Here is a 27892-nt window from a genome sequence, read left to right as displayed (position 1 = left end):
ATCATAATTTGGTTTAATCCAGTGATGTAACGGTCGTCGTATGAAGAAGAAGGTGAGGACCAAAGCGCAGCGTGGTATGTGTTCATGGTGTGTTTATTTAAACTCCAAACACTAAACAAAATAACAAAGAGAATGAAACGAAACCGAAACAGTTCTGTAAGGTGACGAAAAACACTAAACAGAAAATAATCACCCAAAAAACATAGGTGGGAAAAGGCTACCTAAGTACGATTCTCAATCAGAGACAACGAACGACACCTACCTTTGATTGAGAACCATACCAGGCCAAACACATAACCACAACATAGAAAAAAGAACATAGACAACCCACCCCAACTCACGCCCTGACCAAACTAAAACAAAGACATAACAAAGGAACTAAGGTCAGAACGTGACAGTACTCCCCCCCCCCCAAAGGTGCGGACTCCGGCCTCAAAACCTGAACCTATAGTGGAGGGTCTGGGTGGGCGTCTGTCCGCGGTGGCGGCTCTGACGCGGAACATGGACCCAACTCCACCATAGTCTCGGCCCACTTAAGTGGCGCCTGGGAGCGGTGACTCTCCCTGCCGACCTCTGACTGGGGACCCTTGCCGCGGGTCCCGAATGGACGGAGTGAAGGGGCAAATTCCGGCAGCGCCGGCGTGAAGGGCGATTCCGGCAGCTCCGGAGTGAAGGGCGATTCCGACATAACCGGAGTGAAGGGAGGCTCCTGACTGACGGGCGGCTCTGGCAGCTCCTGACTGACGGGCGGCTCTGGCGGCTCAAGACAGACGGGCGGCTCCTGGCAGATCAGGAAAGACGGGCGGCTCTGGAAGCTCAGAACAGGAGGGAGACTCTGGCAGTGCTGGACAGGAGGAAGACTCTGGCATCGCTGGACAGGCGGGAGCACCTGGAGGGAGGAGACGGAGAGACAGCCTGGTGCGTGGGGCTGCCACCAGAGGTCTGGTGCGTGGAGGAGGCACCGGATGGACCGGGACCGTGGAGGCGCACTTGAGGTCTCGGGGACCGAGCCTGCACAACCTGTCCTGGCTGCATACTCGCCGTAGCCCAGCAAGTGCGGCGGAGTGGAACAGACCGGACATTTAACCCGGACCAAGGAGACGCACTGGAGACCAGATGCACTGAGCCGGCTTAATTTCTCCTGGCTCGATGCCCACTCTAGCCTGGCCGATACGAGGAGCTGCGATGTAGGGCACCGGGCTATACTTGCGCACTGGGGACACTGTGAGCCTCATGGCATAACACAGTGCCTGCCCGGTCTACCTCTCGCCACTGTAAGCACGGGGAGTTGGCTCAGGTCTCCTACCTGACTTAGACACACTCCCCGTGTGGCCTCCCCCCAATAAATTTTTGGGGCTGGCTCTCGGGCTTCCTTGCCAGCTGTGTTCCCTCAAAGCGCTGGCTCCCTTTACCTGCTGCCTCCGCTCTCCTGGCTGCCTCTACCTGTTCCCATGGGAGGCGATCCCTTCCAGCCAGGATCTCCTCCCATGTGTAGGAACCCTTCCCGTCCAGAATTTTCTCCCATGTCCATGAGTCCATTCCACGCTGCTCCTGGTTACCATGCTGCTTGGTCCTTTTTTGGTGGGTAGTTCTGTAACGATATTCGTAGGTGGGAGAAGGTGAGGACCAAAGCGCAGCGTGGTATGTGTTCATGATGTATTTATTTAAACTCAGAACACTAAACAAAATAACAAAGAGAATGAAACGAAACCGAAACAGTTCTGTAAGGTGACAAAAAACACTAAACAGAAAATAATCACCAACAAAACACAGGTGGGAAAAGGCTACTGTTGCAGGAATTGAATTCCTCTGTTTTAATTCCCAATTACAATTAAACACTCTGTCAATTCATAAGAATTTGAATGACCCTTATTTTATAGAGATCGACAGAGCCCGGTCTTAAAGTGAAATAGTAGCCTTTATTCACGAGAGTACTGAACACGATACAGTTTACCACAGGTTATAAACTGAAAATGACGTCATTAGTTTCAGCACCAACCCGTGCCATCACCGTTCCAGTACAAAGGCTGTATGGTTCTCACATCGTCTCTCCCTATTAAGATCATATAATTTATGAGTCAAGGTCTTCTTGTGTAGATAAGCATTCTAGCCAGTCTGAAGATATCGTTCATTCATTTCTACCAAGGAACAGACAGTCATTGTTCTAACTCTTGACCACATTCACACACATTATGTTCAGTACTGGGATCAAGAAAGAAAACTCATACATGTGCAGCAATATAATAGTATTCTGATTAGTACATATACAGTAACATAATAATATCGGATTAGTACATATACAGTAACATAATAGTATTCTGATTAGTCAGTCCTGATTGAAATGTATACATAATTAGTCATCATTGATAAAAATTCCCTTAACAGCTACCTAAGTATGATTCTCAATCAGAGACAACGAACGACACCTGCTTCTGATTGAGAACCATACCAGGTCAAACACATAACCATAACATAGAAAAAAGAACATAGACAACCCACCCCAACTCATGCCCTGACCAAACTAAAACAAAGACATAACAAAGGAACTAAGGTCAGAACATGACAAGAGAGGTGAGATAAAGTATATAGATCCTTTATGAGGCTGTGGAGGGATTCTAATTGTGGATTTAAAAGAAAACATGAATCATCAGCATACATTAACACCTTAGTTTTTAAGCCCTGGATTTCTAATCACTTAATATTATTGTTGGATTTGATTTTAAAAGCTAACATTTCGATGGCAATAATAAATACATATGCCGATAGTGGACTACCTTGTTTTACTCCTCTTGACAGTTTAAAACTTTCTGAGATGTAGCTATTATTTACTATTTTACACCTAGGGTTACTATACATAACTTTAACCTATTTTATAAGAGATTCTCCAAAATTGAAATATTCCAGGAATTTATATATAAACTCCAGTCGTACTTTATCAAAGGCCTTTTCAAAGTCCGCTATGAATACCAGGCCTGGTTTCCCAAATATTTCATAGTGTTCCATTGTTTCCAGTACTTGTCTTATATTATCTCCAATGTATCGTCCATGTAAAAAAACCTGTCAGATTAGGATGCAAAATAACAATAGCAAGACTATATACACAGGGGCACCGATTAGTTGAGGTAATATGTACATGAAGGTAGAGTTATTAAAGTGACTATGCATAGATGATTACAACAGAGAGTAGCAGCGGTGTAAAAGAGGGGGGGTAATGCAAATAGTCTGGATAGCCATTTGATTAGGTGTTCAGGGGTCTTATGGCTTGGGGGTAGAAGATGTTCACAAGCCTCTTGGACCTAGACTTGGCGCTCCAGTACCACTTGCCGTGCGGTAGCAGAGAGAACAGTCTATGACTAGAGTGGCTGGAGTCGTTGACAATTTCTAGGGCCTTCCTCTGATACAGCCTGGTTTAGAGGTCCTGGATTGTAGAAATCTTGGCCCCAGTGATGTACAGTGACTTACACACTACCCTGTGAAGTGCCTTACGGTCGGAGGCCGAGCAGTTGCCAAACCAGGCAGTGATGTAACCAGTGCCATCGATGGTGCAGCTGTAAAACCTGTAGAGGATCTGAGGACCCATGCTAAACCTTTTCAGTCTCCATAGGGGGAATAGGTTTTGTCGTGCCCTCTTTCCGACTGTCTTGGTGTGCTTGGACCATGTTAGTTTGTTGATGATGTGGACACCAAGGAACTTGAAGCTCTCAACTTGCTCCACTACAGCCCCGTCGATGAGAATGGGGGCATGCTCGGGCCTCTTTTTCCTGTAGTCCACAATTATCTCCTTTGTCTTGATCACGTTGGGGGAGAGGTTGTTGTCCTGGCACCACACGTCCAGATCTCTGACCTCCTCCCTATAGCCTGTCTCGTCGTCGATAATCAGGCCTACCACTGTTGTGTCACTTGCAGACTTATTGATGATGTTGGAGTCGTGCCTGGCCATGCAGTCATGAGTGAACAGGGACTACAGGAGGGGACTGAACACGCACCTCTGAGGGGCCCCTGTGTTGAGGATCAGCATGGCAGATGTGTTGCTACCTACCCTTACAACCTGCGGGCAGCCTGTCAGGAAGTCCTGGGTCCTTAGCTTATTGATGAGCTTTGATGGCACTATGGTGTTGAACGCTGAGCTGAAAGTCAATGAATAGCATTCTCACATAGGTGTTCCTTTTGTCCAGGTGGGAAAGGGCAGTGTGGAGTGCAATAGAGACTGCATCATCTGTGGATCTGTTGGGGCAGTATGCAAATTGGAGTGGGTCTAGGATTTATGGGAAAATGGTGTTGATGTGAGCCATGACCAGCCTTTCAACACACTTCATGGCTACAGACATGAGTGCTACTGGTCGGTAGTCATTTAGGCAGGTTACCTTAGTGTTCCTGGGCACAGACACTATGGTGGTCTGCTTAAAACATGTTGGTATTACAGACTCGGACAGGGAGAGTTTGAAAATGTCAGTGAAAACACTTGCCAGTTGGTCAGCGCATGCTCGCAGTACACGTCCCGGTAATCCATCTGGCCCTTGTGAATGTTGACCTGTTTAACCTCTTGGTGTTAGGGGGCAGTATTTCCATTTTTGGAAAAAAAACGTTCCCGTTTTAAACAGGATATTTTGTCAGGAAAAGATGCTAGAATATGCATATAATTGACAGCTTTGGATAGAAAACACTAACGTTTCCAAAACTGTAAAGATATTTTCTGTGAGTATAACAGAACTGATGTTGCAGGCGAAAGCCTGAGAAAAATCCAATCCGGAAGTGCCCCAGGTTTTGAAAGCGCTGCGTTCCAATGACTCCCTATTCAGCTGTGAATGTACCATCAACGAGCTTACGCTTTCTACGTATTCCCCAAGTTGTCTACAGCATTGTGATGTAGTTTTACACATTTCTGTTGAAGAATAGCCGTAGGCAGCCATATTGCGTAAGTGGTCACATGGTGGCTCCGAGAGAGATTCTCGCGTAAAATACAGAGGTAGCCATTACTCCAATCGGTCAGAGTGAAAAACTAATTGTCCCGACTGATATATTATCGAATAGATATTAGAAAAACACCTTGAGGATGGATTCTAAACAACATTTGCCATGTTTCTGTCGATATTATGGAGCTAATTTGGAATATTTTTCGGCCAAACGTGAAGAACAAACGGAGCAATTTCGCCTACAAAAATTTATATTTTGGGAAAAAATTAACTTTGGCTGTCTACCTGGGAGTCTCGTGAGTGAAAACATCCGAAGTTCATCAAAGATAAACGGTTTAATTTGATTGCTTTTCAGATTTCCGTGACAAGTTTGCCTGCTGCTAGCAAGGCATAATGCTATGCTAGGCTATGATAAACTTACACAAATGCTTGTCTAGCGTTGGCTGTAAAGCATATTTTGAAAATCTGAGATGACAGGGTGATTAACAAAAGGCTAAGCTGTGTTCCAATATATTTCACTTGTGATTTTCATGAATAGGAATATTTTCTAGGAAGATTTATGTCTGTTGTGTTATGCTAATTAGTGTCAGATGATGATAACGGTCCGGTTCACGGGCTGGGCGTTACTACAGGTTAAAGGTCTTACTTACATCGGCTGTGGAGAGCGTGATCACACAGTCTTCTGGAACAGCTGGTGCTCTCATGCATGTTTCAGTGTTATTTGCTTCAAAGTGAGCATAGAAGTAGTTTATCTCATCTGGTATGCTCGTGTCACTGGGCAGCTCTTGGCTGTGCTTCCGATTGTAGTCTGTAATGCTTGGCAAGCCCTGCCACATCCGACGAGCGTCAGACTGGTGTAGTATGATTCGATCTTAGTCCTGCATTGATGCTTTGCCTGTTTGATGGTTCGTCGGAGGGCATAGCGGGATTTCGTATAAACTTCATTGAAAGTGGCAGCTCCACCCTTTAGCTCAGTGCGGATGTTGCCTGTAATCCATGGCTTCAGGTTAGGGTATGTCACAGTGGGGACGACGTCATTGATGCACTTATTGATGAAGCCAATGACTGATGTGATGTACTCCTGAATGCCATTGGAGTAATCTCGGCACATAATCCAGTCTGTGCTTGCAAAACAGTCCTGTAGTTTAGCATCTGTTTCATCTGACCACTTTTTCATTGATCTAGTCACTGGTGCTTGCTGCTTTAATTTTTCCATGTAAGCAGGAATTAGGAGGATAGAATTATGGTCAGATTTGCCAAATGGAGGGCAGGGGGAGAGCTTTGTATGTGTCTCTGTGTGTGGAGTAAAGGTGGTCCAGAGTTTTTTTCCCTCTGGTTGCACATTTAACATGTGGATAGAAATTTGGTAAAACGGATGTAACCCATTCATGCGTGAGTTCCAAATATCTCTAACGGTCATCCCAGCGTGAGTTTATTTATGCACAAGATGTTAGAACGTTCTCTCCATTCCAGAATGTGATTGTTATGCAACAGTACCTTTAATCCACACTGCCCTCAAACCAAGGCACGCAGCCTGTTTTTATTTATAGGCAATTTTCAACTTGTTAATTTCAAATTATTTTCAAACAAATGTTTTTTCTAAGAACAATTTGAATTGAGGTGTGTTCCACCTCATGCATTCACATAAAAGTAGTCGTTTTTACTTTTGCGGAACAATTAATTTTTTGGACATTTCTGATCCTGTCAAAATTTCCCAAACACTTCCCAATTGTTTGTGCATTTCAAGTCTGCAGAAATTTGCTCATCTCTCGTCCTGCACACACATGTTCACATCTTCCGTCTGTTGCCTGCATCGCAGTCATAGTTGTTTTCATTACCAATACTAACTTTGGAAATGTGTGAGTTTCTATCAAAGTAAGTGCCTTATTATGTTATAATAGTTTCTGCATATCGTGTTGTCTTTTCTACTGTAGCATAATATTTTGTGTATATTCCTTATAACCGCGGACACGCGAGGTAACGTTACTCATTTTATAATCTTTATGGTGTTATACTCAATGATTAGGTAGCTAGAGACATTCCTCTATTAGCTCTGGGAAACAATGCTAATTGCGTCAGATAAGTATTATCATGTGTTATATTTTAAAGCTACCCTGGCCTTATGACTCGCAAGTGGCGCAGCTGTCTAAGGCAGAGCATCTCAGTGCTAGAGGCATCACTACAGACACCCAGGCTCAAATCCAGACAGTGTTTCTATCAAAATAAGCACCTTATTACATTATAATAGTTTCTGTATGTCGTGTTATACCGTTTTTACTGTAGCTCACTGTGTGTATGGAGCATCATTTATTTGTTTATATTCCTTATAACCGCGGACACGCGAGGTAACATTACTCTTTTCATAACTTTTATGGTATATTTGGTATATTGGTATATGGTATATTTAATTGTGCTTATATAGCTAGCTACATTCTTCTTTTAGCTCTGTAAAACAATGCTAATTGCGTCAGAGAAGTATTGGCTTGTTGTATTTTGAAGCTACCCTGGAAAAATTGAAAAATATCTTCTTATACCACTTGGTGGTTTTCTGAGTGCATTCCACAAAGCTGTTTATCATATCCGCCTTATCCACTGTCCCCATTTTGAGGTTATAGTCAAGCACACGGTTTAATTTTTCTTTCTCTCGTCAGGTGGTCCACCTTCCCTGTGGCCGACATGGTTGCTGCATGGACAGTGGAGAGGACATGGATGTCTCGTTTGTCATGCCACTTTCCTGCCAGTTGTTAACATTTCTTATTTTGAATAACGGATCATTTATGATGGCAGTAGCATTGTTGATGAAATGCAGTCATTGCAGCAGAACTAGGAAGCAGTCTTGGGAAAAGAGGGTGGCAAAGAAGGGAGTTGCAAACATAGGATCTGTGCTCCAGTATTCTCTTAGGGAGTTATTCTTTACTATTCCCATGAGAAGGACTGTCACCAGGAAGGTATACATTTCACTAATCGTGGTTGTCACCCATTTAGCGAGTTTCCCCCCAACTCCTGGCTCTCTCTTCTCCTGTAACTCCAAAGCATAACGATTGGTCTCTGATATGTCTCCCACCAGCTCCTCTGTCAGAAACAACTTAAAGCACTCAGCCTCAGATGGAAATGGCAAGGGGAATGGCACTCCAGACTGGGACTCATCAAAGCAAACAGCAGGGTCAGGAGGGGTGAAATGGCTGGCAGCCTTCCAGCTACCACAGAACTCCTGTACTTCATCCACTGTCGGTCTGCCTCCATCAGCACCAGTATCTTCAAAGGGAACTGGGACTTTGTCAGTGGACAAGGGGTCTTCAGATTCAGGGTTCTCAATGGCTGGGGGGGGGGCAGCTCCTCACTGTCACTGTCAGAATCTGATTCCTGACTTTCAAACTCATTGTCGGAATTTTTTTAAATCTTCAGAATTTCCGAGTTGTCTCCTTTTATAAGACATTGCTAATGCTACATCGTAGCTCACTAGCTACATACATAAACAACAACACTAAATTGCTCAGCGAGAGGGAGTGAGAGGTGATGTGATTGACTGCCTGCACGCACCATTTGTATCAATAAATCACTATCAGAGAATATTTTGTGTGGTAAATATTGATATATTTACTGTTTTATTCACATGTTTTTCAAGTCCCGGTGATAAATCATGCATTCCGATTCTTGCATAGATTGTAATGGCATATAATATGTGTGTAAAATATTTTTTTGAAGGTTGTACTAATTATGATGAGCTAAGCTAATTCCAGCTACAGTGCCTTGCGAAAGTATTCGGCCCCCTTGAACTTTGCGAACTTTTGCCACATTTCAGGCTTCAAACATAAAGATATAAAACTTTATTTTTTGTGAAGAATCAACAACAAGTGGGACACAATCATGAAGTGGAACGACATTTATTGGATATTTCAAACAAATCAAAAACTGAAAAATTGGGCGTGCAAAATTATTCAGCCCCTTTACTTTCAGTGCAGCAAACTCTCTCCAGAAGTTCAGTGAGGATCTCTGAATGATCCAATGTTGACCTAAATGACTAATGATGATAAATACAATCCACCTGTGTGTAATCAAGTCTCCGTATAAATGCACCTGCACTGTGATAGTCTCAGAGGTCCGTTAAAAGCGCAGAGAGCATCATGAAAAACAAGGAACACACCAGGCAGGTCCGAGATACTGTTGTGAAGAAGTTTAAAGCTGGATTTGGATACAAAAAGATTTCCCAAACTTTAAACATCCCAAGGAGCACTGTGCAAGCGTTAATATTGAAATGGAAGGAGTATCAAACCACTGCAAATCTACCAAGACCTGGCCGTCCCTCTAAACTTTCAGCTCATACAAGGAGAAGACTGATCAGAGATGCAGCCAAGAGGCCCATGATCACTCTGGATGAACTGCAGAGATCTACAGCTGAGGTGGGAGACTCTGTCCATAGGACAACAATCAGTCGTATATTGCACAAATCTGGCCTTTATGGAAGAGTGGCAAGAAGAAAGCCATTTCTTAAAGATATCCATAAAAAGTGTTGTTTAAAGTTTGCCACAAGCCACCTGGGAGACACACCAAACATGCGGAAGAAGGTGCTCTGCTCAGATGAAACCAAAATTGAACTTTTTGGCAACAATGCAAAACGTTATGTTTGGCGTAAAAGCAACACAGCCCATCACCCTGAACACCCCATTCCCACTGTCAAACATGGTGGTGGCAGCATCATGGTTTGGGCCTGCTTTTCTTCAGCAGGGAAAGGGAAGATGGTTAAAATTGATGGGAAGATGGATGGAGCCAAATACAGGACCATTCTGGAAGAAAACCTGATGGAGTCTGCAAAAGACCTGAGACTGGGACGGTGATTTGTCTTCCAACAAGACAATGATCCAAAACATAAAGCAAAATCTACAATGGAATGGTTCAAAAACAAACATATCCAGGTGTTAGAATGGCCAAGTCAAAGTCCAGACCTGAATCCAATCGAGAATCTGTGGAAAGAACTGAAGACTGCTGTTCACAAATGCTGTTCACAACCTCACTGAGCTCGAGCTGTTTTGCAAGGAGGAATGGGAAAAAATGTCAGTCTCTCGATGTGCAAAACTGATAGAGACATACCCCAAGCGACTTACAGCTGTAATCGCAGCAAAAGTTGGCGCTACAAAGTATTAACTTAAGGGGGCTGAATAATTTTGCACGCCCAATTTTTCAGTTTTTGATTTGTTAAAAAAGTTTGAAATATCCAATAAATGTCGTTCCACTTCATGATTGTGTCCCACTTGTTGTTGATTCTTCACACAAAAATACAGTTTTATATCTTTATGTTTGAAGCCTGAAATGTGGCAAAAGGTCGCAAAGTTCAAGGGGGCCGAATACTTTCGCAAGGCACTGTATCTGCCTTTCTAGACTCTGGCAAAGGCTTCCAAAAGTCTTGTGATGAAATTATTTCTATCAATTAAATAAAAAAATGTATCAGCAAGTTAAAAGACAACAAATCTCCAGGGAATGATGGCATTATCAGTGAATTCTGTAAATATTTTCAGGAGAATATTATTGAATTTATATGCGTTTTTAAGGAGGCAATTGATTTAGGGGTCCTGCCTGTTTCTATGACACAAGGCCTAATTTCTGTAAAAACCCAGGCCAAACAAAGATTATATGATGTTAGAAAATTGGAGACCAATCACATTAATGAACAATGACATAAAGCTACTTGCATCCATCTTTGCAGAAAGACTTAAAAAAGGTCTTGACCAAATCATTGATGATACCCAGTCTGGTTTTATGAAGGGTAGACATATAATGTTATGGAAGCTTTATTTTATAAGTAGACTTTTACAAGGCATTTGATACAGTTGAACATTATTTTATTTTTGAGACTTCAATTTTGTGGTTTTGGTCAATATTTTCAAAGTGTAATTAAGACATTTTACAATAATAGTAACAGCTCTGTTAAATTATCCCATGGGAACTTCAAAGATTCGACATTAGACGTGGAATTAAACAAGAATGCCCAATATTTCCTTTCTTATTTTTATTGGTCACACAAGTTATGGCACTTCATATAAATAAGAATCGTTTTGGGGGTATTCAGATACAAGACAAAGAGATAAAATGTTCACAATTGGCTGACGACACCAGCATTTTTTTTAAAGATCATAATGAAGTCAGGAAAGCTATTGAGTGTATTAATGCCTTCACACATGTATCAGGTTCATCTCTGAATATTAGGACATGTGATTTGTTTTGCGTTGACAAGATGTGACTTCAACTCAGTATGTGACATCCATGTAAAAGATGTGATCACATATCTTGGTATTAAAGATATCAAAGATCTGAAAGAAAAGGTCTACTTACATTTCTCTCCTATTGTAGGGAAATTTGGAAAGAAATTTAACTCCTGGTTATTAAGAGATCTTTCTTTATCTGGACATGTACTTTTATCAAAATCCGAAGGTCTGTCCAGATTAGTTTATACCTCTCTTGCCTTGGATGTTCCTCTGCCAGTAACTAAAATGGTTGATACTAAATTATTTAACTTCATATGGAGGAATTAACCTCATTATTTAAGAAAAGCGGGAATATGTAGCACCCAAAGTGAGGGAGGGTTAAATGCTCTGGATTGTAAAACCTCTAATATAATATGAAAAGTTAAATGGATACAAAACTATTTAAGAAATAAGGATTGCATTTGGAATATCATCCCTAATATAATATTCCAACAGATTGGTGGTCTAGAATTCTTACTCTAATGCAATTTAGATATGGGTAAAATCCCTACTAAGCTTGCAAACTTTCATAAACAAGTACTTCTAAATTGGAACCTCATGTACAAACACTATGTTTCCCCACATAGGTATACAATCTGGAATAATAAAGACATAAAATACAAAAACAAGTCTTAATTTTTCCAGAACTGGTTTGACAACAACATTATTTGGGTTAAACAATTATTGAGTTAGAATATTTTACTTTAAAAGAAATGACTATTCATATTAATTTGGAAGACTCTGAATTTCTGTTTAATTTTGATCCAAATGATATGGACCCTGATTTAACTGTCATTGTTAATTTGTTTATCTTTCATGGAATATTCTTTGTCCATAAAATGAAGTGGGCAGAGAACAAATATATAATTTAAATATTATTCTGAAATGATCAGTAAATGTAAAAACAAAAAAAGCAATACGCACCAAAGTATTTAACAAATTGAAAACGAATCTTGATGTGTGATACCCATCTGTTAGGTTTATGTACTCTTATTTGTATATTTGTTGTGTGTATAATAAAAATAAAAAATAAAAAAAGAGAATGGCTAGCATACTAGCTAGCTATCAACTAACGTTACAACGTCAACAAACGGAACAGATTCAATTTCAATAATGTAGGGTTAGGGTTAGAGTCTTTGAACTGGCTTGAATTACATTTTGAATATGGCTTAGATATGGCTGAGGACAAAAATATATTGAGCGTCAATGTTTTTGGGATATAACATTGGCTATCTAGCTAAAAACCTTGTGTCACTAGCTACTGTTGCTTAGATACGAGTGTGGCTAGGTTTCAGTTTTGCATCACCGCTCGGTACATAGAACATATAGATTTCCATTGAGGACATGCAGCAATTCTCCCTTTGAATGAGTCTATGATCTGCCTATATTAGCCTGTTAAGCTACATGTAATTCTCAAAGAAAATATTTTTTTTATTACATCAACAACACCATTCTCAGATATTCAAATGGAAAGCACTTCTTATATGTAATCGTTCTCTGTCATTTGGGTGTCACTGTGGACAATTTTGTGGAATTTATTAAATGTCTTCTTAGACAATCGCTATGGGAGAATGCAACATATCTATCCATCCTTCCAGCAAGAAGACGCCGCAATCTGCTCACTAGTTATCTGATGACCAATTAGGTTCTCAACCGTTCTGTAATATGTAGTATTGACAGAGAAATTAGGAGGGGAAAAACTCACTTTAACTAACACCTATCGTGACGTCTATAATACTTGATATGTACAGTCATGGCCAAAAGTTTTGGGAATGACACAAATATTAATATCCACAAAGTTTTCTGCTTCAGTGTCTCTAGATATTTTTGTCAGATGTTACTATGGAATACTGAAGTATAATTACAAGCATTTCATAAGTGTCAAAAGCTTTAATTGACAATTACATGAAGTTGATGCAAAGAGTCAATATTTGCAGTGTTGACCCATCTTTTTCAAGACCTCTGCAATCCGCCCTGGCATGCTGTCAATTAACTTCTGGGCTACGTCCTGACTGATAGCAGCCAATTCTTGCATAATCAATGCTTGGAGTTTGTCAGAATTTGTGGGGTTTTGTTTGTCCACCCGCCTCTTGAGGATTGACCACAAGTTCACAATGGGATTAAGGTCTGGGGAGTTTCCTGGCCATGGACCCAAAATATCAATGTTTTGTTCACCGAGCCACTAAGTTTTCACTTTTGCCTTATGGCAAGGTGCTCCATCATACTGGAAAAGGCCATGTTCATCACCAAACTGTTACTGGATGGATGGGAGAAGTTGCTCTCTGAGAATGTGTTGGTACCATTCTTTATCCATGGCTGTGTTCTTAGGCAAAATTGTGAGTGAGCCCACTCCCTTGGCTGAGAAGCAACCCCACAAATGAATGGTCTCAGGATGTTTACTGTTGGCATGACACAGGAATGATGGTAGCTTTCACCTTGTCTTCTCCGGACAAGCTTTTACCGGATGCCCCAAACAATCGGAAAGGTGATTCATCAGAGAAAATGACTTTACCCCAGTCCTCAGCAGTCCCTGTACCTTTTGCAGAATATCAGTCTGTCCCTGAAGTGGCTTCTTTGCTGACCTTCTTGACACCAGGCCATTCTCCAAAAGTCTTCGCCTCACTGTGCGTGCAGGCCATATTAGCAGATGCACTTTTGGCCACGACTGTAGGTTTCTCACTTATGGGTGGCACAAATTGAGATATGGGGGAGGATAATGGGCAGGGTATATGCAAATGAAATACTGTAGTATAATATACTGTAGCAATTACTGTAGTGTTTTTGCGGACATTACTGTAGTATTTACTGTAGTGTTTTAGTGGTCTGTAGTATACATAAGCAATCAGGCCCGAGGGAGTGTGGTAATATGGGGCCAATATACCACGGTTAAGGGCTGTTCTTATGCATGACGCAACGCAGAGTGCTTATACAGCCCTTAGCCGTGGTATATTGGCCATCTACCACAAACCCAGAGGTGCCTTATTGCTATTATAAACTGGTTACCAACATATTTAGAGCAGTAAAAATACATGTTTGTAATACCCATGGTCTGATATACCACGGCTGTCACCCAATCAGCATTGAGGGCTCGAACCACCCAGTTTATAATGTAGTATTTTTATGTATTCTACAATATACTACACAATTCTATAGCAAGTAGTAGACATGATCAAGGGATACTACAGTGTGTAGTATAGTATTCTACAGTATTGAAAGATTATTGGGATCTCTGTGTGTGTAGCCAGACAGGTAAGATGACTGACAATAGTGAAGGTGAACAGATGGTCACGGGTCAGGTGACTGAGAAGAATGGAGGAGACTGAGGCAGAAATTAATTTAACCACAAAGTGGTATATTTACTTGATTCATGGATGCACACAATGTCTGGATTAGAAGGAGTTAAGGGAGAGAAAGCCGTAAGGTTGGGCGGTGGTGATTTCCTCCTTTTAATGAGTTGAGATCTGTCGGACATTCCCGCCTGACCTAATTAAAGTGCTCTGGTCCAGCTGCGTAAGTTGCCATGAATTAAAGGGCGATTCCACCAACTCCATGGACCTTTTCCATAAGTATACTGCAGTTTACTACAGAATTCTATAGTAAAAGGTAGTATTTTTTTCATGTGGGATATTCTATACAAATTAACATCAGTGTCATCCAAGAGTACTGTCAATAAATCAGGTAATCACAGTGCATGCTATTCATATGTGTGTGAAGGAAAAGCTGCCCACAGCTCCCCAGTAATCAGGTCAGCACCTCTACCCCCTTTCCATCCATTTTCATTGGAGGTAAACAACTAGAGCTGAGAGAGGATATGGAGTGTTACTCCCAATGGAGTCCCTGTAAAACTGCCATTCACTATCAGAAAGTGTATCTTTATTTGATGCCTAGTGAGCAGAGACCAATATCTCATGAAACTCTTTGCAGGAAAGGAATTTGACGATGGCCTACAATACATTTTGAAAAAGGGAATTCAAACAACTGAGAAATGGCATGATTGTGCAAATATTGTGCAAGGAATGGATTACGTAAGGAATTATGAGAATAGTGACTAGTTGGGTTTTCTGAACTTTGAGGATCTCTGACAACATTGTAGAGCTTACCAAGCTTACTCATAAAAGTCATTGCACATGAAAGTAAGTGCATCTTTGCCACTTGAAAATATTCCTTCCTATTGAGGGCCAGACTACCAATACATGTCCATGTGAAAGCACTTGGGTCATCAGTTCACCCAAACACACTCCACAGTACTTTTCTAATTTGAGTTAGCTCTCTTAGAAATGTCTTCAGATGTGGGTCATCCAGTATTTCCTGGCTGTGCAATGGCCACATGTGGTCAAGAAGTGACCGAATGGAAAAGTATATGAGATCAGGAAAGATCACAGTCATAGAACAGAAATAGATCTGATAATACATTGATATCGAAGCCAAGTGTAAGGAGGTTGCTTGGACATTTATTTTACAGACGCTACTCATTTATTCACATTACCATACCAATTTTCTACCCTGATGAAAATGAAGGTTCAATTTCATAGTCGTGAGGATGAGATGTGTGGAAGCCTGAGGTGTGTGGGCTAAATGTTGATATAAAAAGACAAAAAGGAGATCAGAGATTTGTACTTAAACAATTGGCCAGAACTGCACAGGATGAAATATTTTGTATAATTGCATTTTTACATTATTATATCCCATGACCAATCATTAAGTGATTAAAAAGGGTTTGAGATCAATAGTGGGAGGAAGGAAGAGACATCATATGTGTAATTGAGTAGCCAAAAAGACCACGAATCAATAGGAATGCTCTTAGAGGATGCTACGATTTTCTGCCTGGGAGTCTTTGTTACTGTTACTCCACACTGCTTCCTTTGTTTAATCAAATAAGTAACAAAATGTCCCTCCCACACTCCGGCTGAAACAAATGTAGAATAACAAATCTGTTGAAATATACCAACCCAACTCTCTAACCTTTAATGTTTTCCCTACTTTTCAAACAGTCCAACGTTGAATGCCATTCTCTTCCAGTGGAGTAGGAGGCAGCTGTAGGAGGAGGATATAAAAGTACTGTACCATTGTTTTTCACTAGCTACAGCATGAAAGGAGACACTTTGAAAAATACTAAACAGCTGATCCAGGAGGACCATGCAGAACGGGCACAAGAGAGCTATAGGTGCCAGAGGATAAGGTTCAGCCACCACAATTTAGATGTCTTCAGAACTGGTTTATTAATGATAAAGGTTCACCCACACATCAGACTGAGCCCTCTGTACTGACAGCTCACAGCAGTGACAGTTTTCAAAAGTGAAGTGTTTCTATGGAAAGATGGAATAAATAATACCCATAAGTAGAGGTTGAGGGTAGAGGAAGGACAGGACTAAAAACAAAAAATATATAACTAATGTAAAAATAGATTGTCTCCGTAAAATGTATATAGTGTGTATAAGCTGGAAGAAGAAGCCTAAGTGTTGTTGTTCATTCGTTTACTCCAATTAGGGGAGGAGTGGGGAGGTTAGTGGAAAATAATGAAGGAAAACATATTTTAAAAATAATGAATTAAATATTTTTATTAAATACTTTTTTCTTTACATAGTTGAATGTGCTGACAACAAAATTACACAAAAATTATCAATGGAAATCAAATTTATCAACCCATGGAGGTCTGGATTTGGAGTCACACTCAAAATTAAAGTGGAAAACCACACTACAGGCTGATCCAACTTTGATGTAATGTCCTTAAAACAAGTCTAAATGAGGCTCAGTAGTGTGTGTGGCCTATACGTGCCTGTATGACCTCCCTCCAACGCCTGGGCATGCTCCTGATGAGGTGGCGGATGGTCTCCTGAGGGATCTCCTCCCAGACCTGGACTAAAGCATCCGCCAACTCCTGGACAGTCTGTGGATGGAGCGAGACATGATGTCCCAGATGTGCTCAATTGGATTCAGGTCTGGGGAACGGACGGCCCAGGCCATAGCATCAACGCCTTCCTCTTGCAGGAACTGCTGACACACTCCAGCCACATGAGGTCTAGCATTGTCTTGCATTAGGAGGAACCCAGGGCCAACCGCAACAGCATATGGTCTCATAAGGGGTCTGAGGATCTCATCTCGGTACCTAAATGGCAGTCAGGATACCTCTGGCGAGCACATGGAGGGCTGTGCGGCCCCCCAAAGAAATGCCACCCCACACCTGACCCACCGCCAAACCGGTCATGCTGGAGGATGTTGCAGGCAGCAGAACATTCTCCACGGCGTCTCCAGACTCTGTCACGTCTGTCAAGTGCTCAGTGTGAACCTGCTTTCATCTGTGAAGAGCACAGGGCGCCAGTGGTGAATTTGCCAATCTTGGTGTTCTCTGGCAAATTCTAAACGTCCTGCACGGTGTTGGGCTGTAAGCACAACCCCCACCTGTGGACGTCGGGCCCTCATACCACCTTCATGGAGTCTGTTTCTGACCGTTTGAGCAGACACATAGCGGTCATGCTGCTGGGTTGTTGCCCTCCTACGGCCTCCTCCACGTCTCCTGATGTACTGTCTCTTGGTAGCGCCTCCATGCTCTGGACACTACGCTGACAGACACAACAAACCTTCTTGCCACAGCTCGCATTGATGTACCATCCTGGGTGAGCTGCCCTACCTGAGCCACTTGTGTGGGTTGTAGACTCCGTCTCATGCTACCACTAGAGTGAAAGCACCACCAGCATTCAAAAGTGACCAAAACATCATCCAGGAAGCATAGGAACTGAGAAGTGGTCTATGGTCACCATTGGGAGTGTCTTGCTAATTGCCTATAATTTCCACCTGTTGTCTATTCCATTTGCACAACAGCATGTGAAATTTATTGTCAATCAGTGTTGCTTCCTCAGTGGACAGTTTGATTTCACAGAAGTGTGATTGACTTGGAGTTACATTGTGTTGTTTAAGTGTTCCCTTTATTTTTTTGAGCAGTGTATTTATATGTATGTACAGTGCATTCGGAAAGTATTACGACCCCTTGACTTTTTCCACATTTTGTTATGTTACAGCCTTATTCTAAAATGTATTAAATCGTTTTTATCACCTCATCAATCTAAACACAATACCTCATAATGACAAAGCAAAAACAGGTGTTGAGACATTTTTGAAAATATCATAAAATGTCTAAAAAACTGAAATATCACATTTACATGTAAGTATTCGGACCCTTTACTCAATACTTTGTTGAAGCACCTTTGACAGCCTGTAGTCTTCTTGGGTATGACGCGACAAGCTTGACACACCAGTATTTGGGGGTTTCTCCCATTCTTCTCTGCAGATCCTCTCAAGCTCTGTCAGGTTGGATGGGGAGAGTTGCTGCTCAGCTATTTTCAGGTTTCTCCAGAGATGTTCGATAGGGTTCTAATCCGGGCACTGGCTGGGCCACTCAAGGACATTTAGAGACTTGTCCCGAAGGCACTTCTGCATTGTCTTGGCTGTGTGCTTAGGGTCATTGTCCTGTTGGAAGGTAAACCTTCACCCCAGTCTGAGGTCCTGACTGCTCTGGAGCAGGTTTTCATCAAGGACCTCTCTGTACTTTGCCCCATTCATCTTTCCCTCGATCCTGACTAGTCTCCCAGTCCCTGTCATTGAAAAACATCCCCACAGCATGATGCTGCCACCACCATGCTTCACCATAGGGATGGTGCCATGTGTCTTCCAGATGTGACGCTTGACAATCAGGCCAAAGAGTTCAATATTGATTTAATCAGAGAATCTTGTTTCTCATGTTCTGAAAGTCCTTTAGGTGCCTTATGCCTTTTACTGAGGAGTGACTTCCGTCTTGCCACTGTACCATAAAAGCCTGATTGGTGGAGTGATGTAGAGATGGTTGTCCTTCTGGAAGGTTCTCCCATCTCCACAGAGGAACTCTGGAGCTCTGTGTGAGTGAACATCAGGTTCCCTGACCAAGGCTATTCTCCCCATATGGCTCAACTCTAGGAAGAGTCTTGGTGGTTCCAAACTTCTTCCATTTAAGAAGGATGGAAGCAATCGTTTTCTTGGGGACCTTCAATGCTGTAGAGATTTTTGGTTCCCTTCCCCAGATCTGTGCCTCAACACAATCCTGTCTCGGGGCTCTGCGGACAATTCCTTCGACCTCATGGCTTGGTTTTTGCTCTGACATGCACTGTCAACTGTGGACCTTATATAGACAGGTGTGTGCATTCCCAAATCATTTCCAATCAATTGAATTTACCACAAGTTGACGCCAATCAAGTTGTAGAAACATCTCAAGGATGATCAATGGAAACAGAATGCACTTTAGCTCAATTTTGAGTGTCATAGCAAATGGTTTGAATACTTATGTAAATAAGATATTTCATTTAAAAAAATGTATTACATTTTCAAACATTTCTAAAAACCTATTTTCGCTTTGTCATTATGGGGTATTGTGTGTAGATTGATGAGGGAAAAAATTAATTTAATAAATTCTAGAAAAAGACTAACGTAACAAAATGTGGAAAATGTCAAGGGGTCTGAATACTTTCCCGAATTCACTATATTTCAGTCCAAATCAAACACAGATAAGAAGTAATCAGGTAGGCCTATTTTATGACGTTTCCACTGGATCAGAGCATGACATTTTTCCCTTTCACGCTGAGTGGTTGTCGAAAGGGAGAGAGCTGGAAAGATTTTTCAAATACATTGAGGAACTATTGTAATTCTTAATGGAAGTAAAAACAGACTCTGTTTGTTTGCTGTTTGAGGTTAAGAAAACATTTTACTTTGAGAAGCTCCACAGGTATTTAGTGGTGGTGCGTTAAGCCAATCAGAAATACTGTCAGGTCCCCAAATGGGCACATTGATATGCCTATATTTGCGAGCAGGCCAGGGAGCCTATAGGCCTACTTCTATGTGTCCATGTCCTGACTAAACATTGACAGCGCTCCAAACAAAAGACAGTGACTAAATTGACAAAACTCCAAAATGGAATGGATTTAAACTAAAACTTGTTTCTCACAAGCATAGCATAGGTTGTGAACTCTGCACACAATGTCCACTCCAGCAATGATAATGGGAAGACTACAATAATAATAATATTGAATGCATTAACTGAAATTACCATAACCAAAGTAACAAACATTGTAGATGATAAATTATAGGAATTAACGGTAAATGTACTACTGATACTGTAATGGGGAATTGACATACACCAACAATCAAACACAAACAATTCACACAATGAAGTTATGAAACAATGAATGTGCACAAATTTGCGCGAGAGAGAGCACATTCTGGAGAGAAGTGCATTGTGCATCTGGGCGCATGGTCAATCCGATCTGCATTGGCAATCCAGCATTTACGATGAAATCAGGGCATTCATACTTCTTGCACTTCGCGGGGCAGTACAGAGCTGTTGTCAAGGAAGTGAGTTTGTGTTTTCTATAGGATGTACCGTCCCCAACTACCGTCAACCAATCATGTCAATGCGGAGATATACAGAGCCCTCTGCATTGTTAAACATTTGGGAGGCACATGGTGATGCAGTATGGAGCTTGATTTGGCCTCTGCATGCCCCTGGAGGCTATGCAATTGCTATTAGTCTCCGCAATGGATTAGTTCACAGATTATTTAACTTATCATTCACTGTATCACAATTCCAGTGGGTCAGAAGTTTACACACACTGACTGCCCCCTTAAACAACTTGGAGAATTCCAGAAAATTATGTCATGACTTGAAAAGCTTCTGATAGGCTAATTGACATAATTTGAGTCAATTGGAGGTGTACCTGTGGATGTATTTCAAGGCCTACCTTCAAACTCAGTGCCTCTTTGCTTGACATCATGGGAAAATCAAAAGACATCAGCCAAGACCTCAGAAAAAAATAGTAGACCTCCACAAGTCTGGTTCATCCTTGGGAGCAATTTCCAAACCCCTGAAGGTACCATGTTCATCTGTACAAACAATAGTATGCAAGTATAAACACATTGGGACCACTCAGCCGTCATACCGCTCAGGAAGTAGACACGGTCTGTCTCCTAGAGATGAAAGTACTTAGGTGCGAGAAGTGCAAATCAATCCCAGAACAATAGCAAAGGACCTTGTGAAGATGCTGGAAGAAACAGGTACAAAAGTATATCCACAGTAAAAACGAGTCCTTTATCGACATAAACTGAAAGGCCACTCAGCAATGAAGAAGCCACTGCTCCAAACCAACATTAAAAAAAGCCAGACTATGGTTTGCAACTGCACATAGGGACAAAGATTGTACTTTTTGGAGAAATGTGGTCAAACAGAAATGTGGCCATAATGACCATCGTTATGTTTGGAGGAACAAGGGGGAAGCTTGCAAGCCAAAGAACACCATCCGAACCGTGAAGTACGGGGGTGGCAGCATCATGTTGTGGGGGTGCTTTGCTGCAGGAGGGACTGGTGCACTTCAAAATAGATGGCATCATGAGGTAGGAAAATGATGTGGATATATTGAATCAACATCTCAAGACATTAGTCAGGAAGTTAAAGCTTGGTCAAAAATGGGTCTTCCAAATGGACAATGACCCCAAGCATACTTACAAAGTTGTGGCAAAATGGCTTACGGACAACAAAGTCAAGCTATTGGAGTAGCCATCACAAAGCCCTGACCTCAATCCCATAGAACATTTGTGGGCAGAACTGAAAATGTGTGTGCGAGTAAGGAGGCCTACAAACCTAACTCAGTTACACCATGTCTGTCAGGAGGAAAGGGCCAAAATTCACCCAACGTATTGTGGGAAGCTTGTGGAAGGCTACCCAAAACGTTTGAACCAAGTCAAACAATTTAAAGGCAATGCTACCAAATACTTATTGAGTGTATGTAAACTTTTGTCCCACTGGGAATGTGATGGAAGAAATAAAAGCTGAAATATATCATTCTCTCTACTATATTATTCTGAAATTTCACATTCTTAAAATAAAGTGGCGATCCCAACTGACCTAAAACAGGGATTTTTTATTAGGATTAAATGTCAGGAATTGTGAAAAACTAAGTTTAAATGTATTTGGCTAAGGTGTATGTAAACTTCCGACTTCAACTGCATATTTGTTACTGCTCGACTAAAACAATCTCGGTCGACCAACAGCCTAACGACCAAACAATCGACCAGTTGACTAATTGGGGTCAGCCCTACACACAAGTCATAGACTGTTCCCTCTGCTACCCACAGCATGCGGTACCAGAGAGCCAAGTCTGGGACCAAAAGACTCTTGAACAACTTCTAACCCCAAGCCATAAGACGGCTCAACAGTTACTCAAATGGCTACCCTGACTATTTGCACTGACTCTTTGCACCGGCTCTATGCACACTCACTGGACTTTACTCACACATACAACACTGACACTCCCACACACTACATATGCTCACACACACAAAACACACACACACTCACAAATAGACACTCTTTCACACTCTTCACATACGCTGCAGCTACTCTGTTTATTATCTATCCTGATTGCCTAGTCACTTATACCACTACCTACATGTACATAGTACCTCAATTACCTCAACTACCTCATACCCCTGCACCTACTCCATGTATATAGTCTCGTTATTGTTCTTTTGTTGTGTTACTGTTTGTTTTTCTATTTTTTTTCTGCCAAATTTTCTAAATTTTTTACATTGCATTGTTGGGAAAGGGCTCATTACTTTACATTACGTTTTTCAAGCTATTTTGAAGCTTGAGGTAAGAATATATTCCAGTAAGAAGATATATTGACAACACATCAATACATGTATCTTTCTCAGGGGGGAGTTGCATTGATGGACTAGATTCCACAGCTGAATCTAAAGAAATACTGCATTGACAACATACTAGACATTCTAATGCAATTTCCTTTCTTTTGCTCCAAAATATGTAACTCAATTGGTTCAAAATGGCTGAATGTCATACATATAGAACCAGAGCAACTAGAACAAACCAGAGCATGTGACCTGAGTGTGTCGGCATGCAAGCACAAGTGTCTGTCTATGCATGTTTGCAACTGTGCACCCGGTGACACCCCTGTCACACGCTCATTCGAAGCACACATAGCTAGCTCACGCTACAACACCAAATCAAGGACATAATTCCAGTACAGTCAAAGTCTTTTAGTTCTACATGTGTATCCTTAAGCATTGAATTTGTATCAACCTATAAAGGTGTCACTACTAAAGTACAGTGCACTGAGGTTGAATGGGTTTTCACCCAATTTAACCCTTTACACTCGTACCTGTATGTATACAGGTTGAAAATGGCTGATTTGGGCACTGATACACACCTATATTGGAATGCAGTGTCTGTACAGTAACAAGCTATACATGATGTCAGAGCCCTGTCTCTGCGCCTCACAGTGTGGGTTTTGACTGACAGACATTCTGAACTTGAGCACCTTGTGCGACAAGACGTTGCCCCTGTCCCTTCTCCTAATTGGGCAACTTTTGCAAATTTTGTTGTTGTCTGAGTGAGGGAAATACTGTAAATTAAGAGGACTATATATTTTCGAAGAGGAGACGTTGAGGATTATAATAAATACACCTTTAGACCTCCCGGGTGGCGCAGTGGTTAAGGTCGCTGTACTGCAGTTCCTGCGCTGCCACCAGAGACTCTGGGTTCGCGCCCAGGCTCTGTCGTAACCGGACGCAACCGGGAGGTCCGTGGGGCGACGCACAATTGCCCTAGCGTCGTCTGGATTAGGGAGGGGTTGGCTGGTAGGGATATCCTTGTCTCACCAGTGACTGCTGTGGCAGGCCGAGTGCAGTATGCGCCAACCAAGGTTGCCAGGTACACTGTGTTTCCTCCAACACATTGGTGCGGCTGGCTTCCGGGTTGGAATGCTTGCTGTGTTAAGAAGCAGTGTGGTTTGGTTGGGTTGTGTATCGGAGGACGCGTGACTTTCAACCTTCGTCTCTCCTGAGCCCGTACGGGAGTTGTAGCGACGGGAGACAAGATAGTAGCTACTAAACAATTGGGAAGAAAACGGGGGGAAAAAATGTACACTTTACATTTCCATGGCATAAAATGTATGTCATACAGAGTGTCAATCTTTATGATCACTATGTTTGATATACAGTTACAAGATGACATGGCGTCATACACTGGGTTGCTGTGTTTGTCTATTGTAAAGCAATTTGGACGAACAACTCCTTTCTATGCACACAGAAATTATGATTGGTTTCCCTGAATTGCATTGTGAAAGCCTAACACTGCAATATTGAATTGTGTAATTTAGCTAGTCATGTTGGCAATAGAACAAGCTTTCAAATGATGCCCACCTGATCCAGATTACAATTTATAATGGACGGTTTTTGGACTTCGTAAACAACAGCAGTAATTGTTTGATGGTGTGGATCCAGTGTTGTGTTTCAAACAAAACAACTTCAAGTGTGCTTCCTCTAGTTCCTCAACAGCACAGCTAGGAGAGCTCAAAAAAGCACCTTATAGTTGAACACTCTTCTTTGAGGCATAAAAGTGCATTGAAATTACTTAGGAACTGTGTTCACTTGGAGACACCAGTTAGTCCGCTCACGCAAACCCTTTTAATTGTTTTGTCTTGTTGCACCTACCCCATATTTTCCCGGAATATTCTTATCTTGTTACTGAATGTATCCAGAATATTTTCAGATATCAACAAATTCAACAAAAAGTACAATAAATGTAAAATGCACACAAAATCAACAGTGCAATGTTTGGATTCAGTCATGGTCAGGTCAACTGTTGTGCTCTCCCTTTGGTCTAATAATTTTCCCATAATATACACACTGTTCCCTTTCATTTGCTACCATGTTTATGCATTTCATACTTCTTCTGTAAGAAACATTTCAGTTTTGCCTATTTCATATAAGGCCAATTCCCACGAGTGTAAAGGGTTAAGCACTGTTCTGCACATCTTACCTTTCTGTATACAATCATGTTCGGCGATTCATCGGCTACTCCATTGCTCCCCTGCCCCACGCTGTTGGTCTGTGCCATGATCCAGAAGGGTGAACAGAGTCAGCAATGATCAGGTGCTGAAGCAGAGAGATTGGACAGTGGAGAACATTATAACATGGATACATTATAGAAGAATCCACACAAAACAAAACAAATGCCCAATGCAACTCTCTCCTTTGCATGGCTATATGCACATTTAAATAACCTATCAGTTGTGAGTCTGTTTTTAATCATAGGCTAACATGGTAGAAATGTTAATGGTGATCAACTAATTGATGTATTAACAACATGTTATGGCTGGTTCATTTTAGTACAAATTGTAGTAATTACAGTGATGTCTTCTGTCATTATTAATTCCTTCAGTATTCCACCTTTTAAACAAATGCATAATGTCTAGCTTAAATGAAAGCTGATACAAAGACATTATTGATTTCTGTATGTATTATCATATGTAGCCTAAGATGACTGCTATAGGATAGTGCTTATTGACATTGGAAAATTCAATAGCCTGGGATCCGAGAAGGCAGCACACACCGTGGCAAGATAACGTGCACCCAAGCTCTAAATCGAAAATAGGCCCGAGTTGTTACACAAATATTTCATTTAGTGTCATTTTAAGATAAAACGTATGTATAAAGGATACAAAAGACCGTTTAATTACAGACGGTGAGAAATGTTCGAGGGTATTCTGTGTGCATCCGAGATTCAGCATCTTTATCGCCACCCACCCCCAAAGACATGCACAACATCCTTTCAAGGATGCTTCCGATAAAGACAAAGCTCTCATCATCACATAGCTAATAGTCAATGAAATGTATCCTTCAAGACAAGAACCCTACGATATCAGGAACATGGACAGATACTGCAAAAATGCCCGCTCCCTTTATCGACCGTCAATCTATGGCGAATAAAATACAAATAAGTACATAAGAAATCGTTCTTGGATGATTTACCTGAAAATCACACAGCCTGCGAATATCCTGTTTCTTTGCAGAACTGGTGTGCCGTGCGTGCAGTATGTCAACTGGAAGACATAGGAATGCGAGGACAATTCATTGGCAATGGGAAACGGCAGGCATACGATGCAGACTTGGTTGTTACTTTTACCGCTTCCCTCCTCTCCACAATGACGCTGAAGAATGGACGCGCAGAATAACGTGAACGTGCATCGATCCATGACCAATCATGTGCAAGAAATCTAAACCCCTTTCTGGCAAATTTACAGGGGACCATCAGCTTGAAGTAGGATAGCGCTATGTTGTTGTTATAAAACAGTAATGATGATGATGATGATAATTAGGAATACACATTTAGTAAATTGCATTAGTGTAATGAGTACCGGCCAAACCAATAAATAAATGTATCCCTGTAGACTTTATGAATTGATTATATTTCTGTACACACTGTTACATTTTGCATATTCAAGAGTCACTTCTAAGCATACATTGCTGGCATCATATTGACATAGCCTAGAGATATCTGAGATATCTGATTAGCATTTAGGTCATTAAATCTCTTTTTTTCACCTTTATTTAACCAGGTCGGCCAGTTGAGAACAAGTTCTCATTTACAAACTGCACCCTGGCCAAGATAAAGCAAAGCAGTGGGACACAAACAACACAGAGTTACACATGGGATAAACAAACGTACAGTCAATAACACTATAGAAAAATTGATATACAGTGTGTGCAAATGTAGTAATATTAGGGAGGTAAGGCAATAAATAGGCCATAGTGGTGAAATAATTACAATTTAGCAATTAAACACTGGAGTGATAGATGTGCAGAAAATGAATGTGCAAGTAGAGATACTGGGGTGCAAAGGAACAAAAAAATAAATAACAATATGGGGATGAGGTAGTTGGATGGGCTATTTTCAGACGGGCAGTGTACAGGTGCAATGATCGGTAAGCTGTATATGGGACTTTTGTGACAAAACGGATGGCACTGTGATAGACTGCATCCAATTTGCTGAGTAGAGGGTTGGAGGCTAAAGATCAGTAGGATAGTGAGTTTTACGAGGGTATGTTTGGCAGCAAGAGTGAAGGAGGCTTTGTTGATAAATAGGAAGCCGATTCTAGATTTAATTTTGGATTGGAGATACTTACTGTGAGTCTGGAAGGGGAGTTTACAGTCTAGCCAGACACCTAGGTATTTGTAGTTGTCCACATATTCTAAGTTAGAACTGTCCAGAGTAGTGATGCTAGGCGGGCGGGCGGGTGTGGGCAGTGATCGATTGAAGAGCATGCATTTCGTTTTACTAGCATTTAAGAACAGTTGGAGGCCACGGAAGGAGTGTTGCATGGCATTGAAGCTCATCTGGAGGTTTGTTAACACAATGTCCAAAGAAGGGCCAGATGTATACAGAATGGTGTCGTCTGCGTAGAGGTGGATAAGAGAATCACTAGCAGCAAGAGCAACATCATTAATGTATACAGAGAAAAGAGTTGGCCTGAGAATTGAACCCTGTGGCACCCCCAAAGAGACTGCCAGAGGTCCGGACAACAGGCCCTCCAATTTGGCACACTGAACTCTATCTGAGAAGTAGTTGGTGAACCAGGCGAAGCAGTCATTTGAGTAACCAAGCCTGTTGAGTCTGCCAATAAGAATGCAGTGATTGACAGAGTCGAAAGCCTTGGCCAGGTCGATGAAGACAGCTACACAGTATTGTCTTTTATCGATGGCGGTTATGATATCGTTTAGGACCTTGAGCGTGGCCGAGGTGCACCCATGACCAGCTCGGAAACTAGATTGCATAGCAGAGAGGGTACGGTGCGATTCAAAATGGTCGGTGATCTGTTTGTTAACTTGTCTTTCGAAACCTTTGAAAGGCAGGGTAGGATAGAT

The 27892-nt window shown here is 41.6% G+C and overlaps 1 protein-coding gene across 1 annotated transcript in view; it reads right to left on the bottom strand.

The window, feature by feature from the left end:
- The window catches only part of rgs7a (regulator of G protein signaling 7a), a 123920-nt gene extending 97718 nt beyond the window's left edge, over nt 1-26202 (bottom strand). Inside the window, exons 1-2 of the mRNA XM_064934172.1 lie at nt 26000-26202; nt 25008-25123 (exon numbers count right to left, since the gene is read on the bottom strand). Coding sequence (XP_064790244.1) covers nt 25008-25085 — 78 coding nt within the window. The 5' untranslated portion in view covers nt 25086-25123; nt 26000-26202. The remainder of the gene's footprint in view (nt 1-25007; nt 25124-25999) is intronic.
- Nucleotides 26203-27892: the final 1690 nt, after the last annotated feature.

The sequence above is a fragment of the Oncorhynchus masou genome, chromosome 24, assembly GCF_036934945.1.
Source record: "Oncorhynchus masou masou isolate Uvic2021 chromosome 24, UVic_Omas_1.1, whole genome shotgun sequence".
Lineage (NCBI taxonomy): Eukaryota > Metazoa > Chordata > Actinopteri > Salmoniformes > Salmonidae > Oncorhynchus > Oncorhynchus masou.
This window is presented reverse-complemented; position numbering and strand designations above follow the sequence as displayed.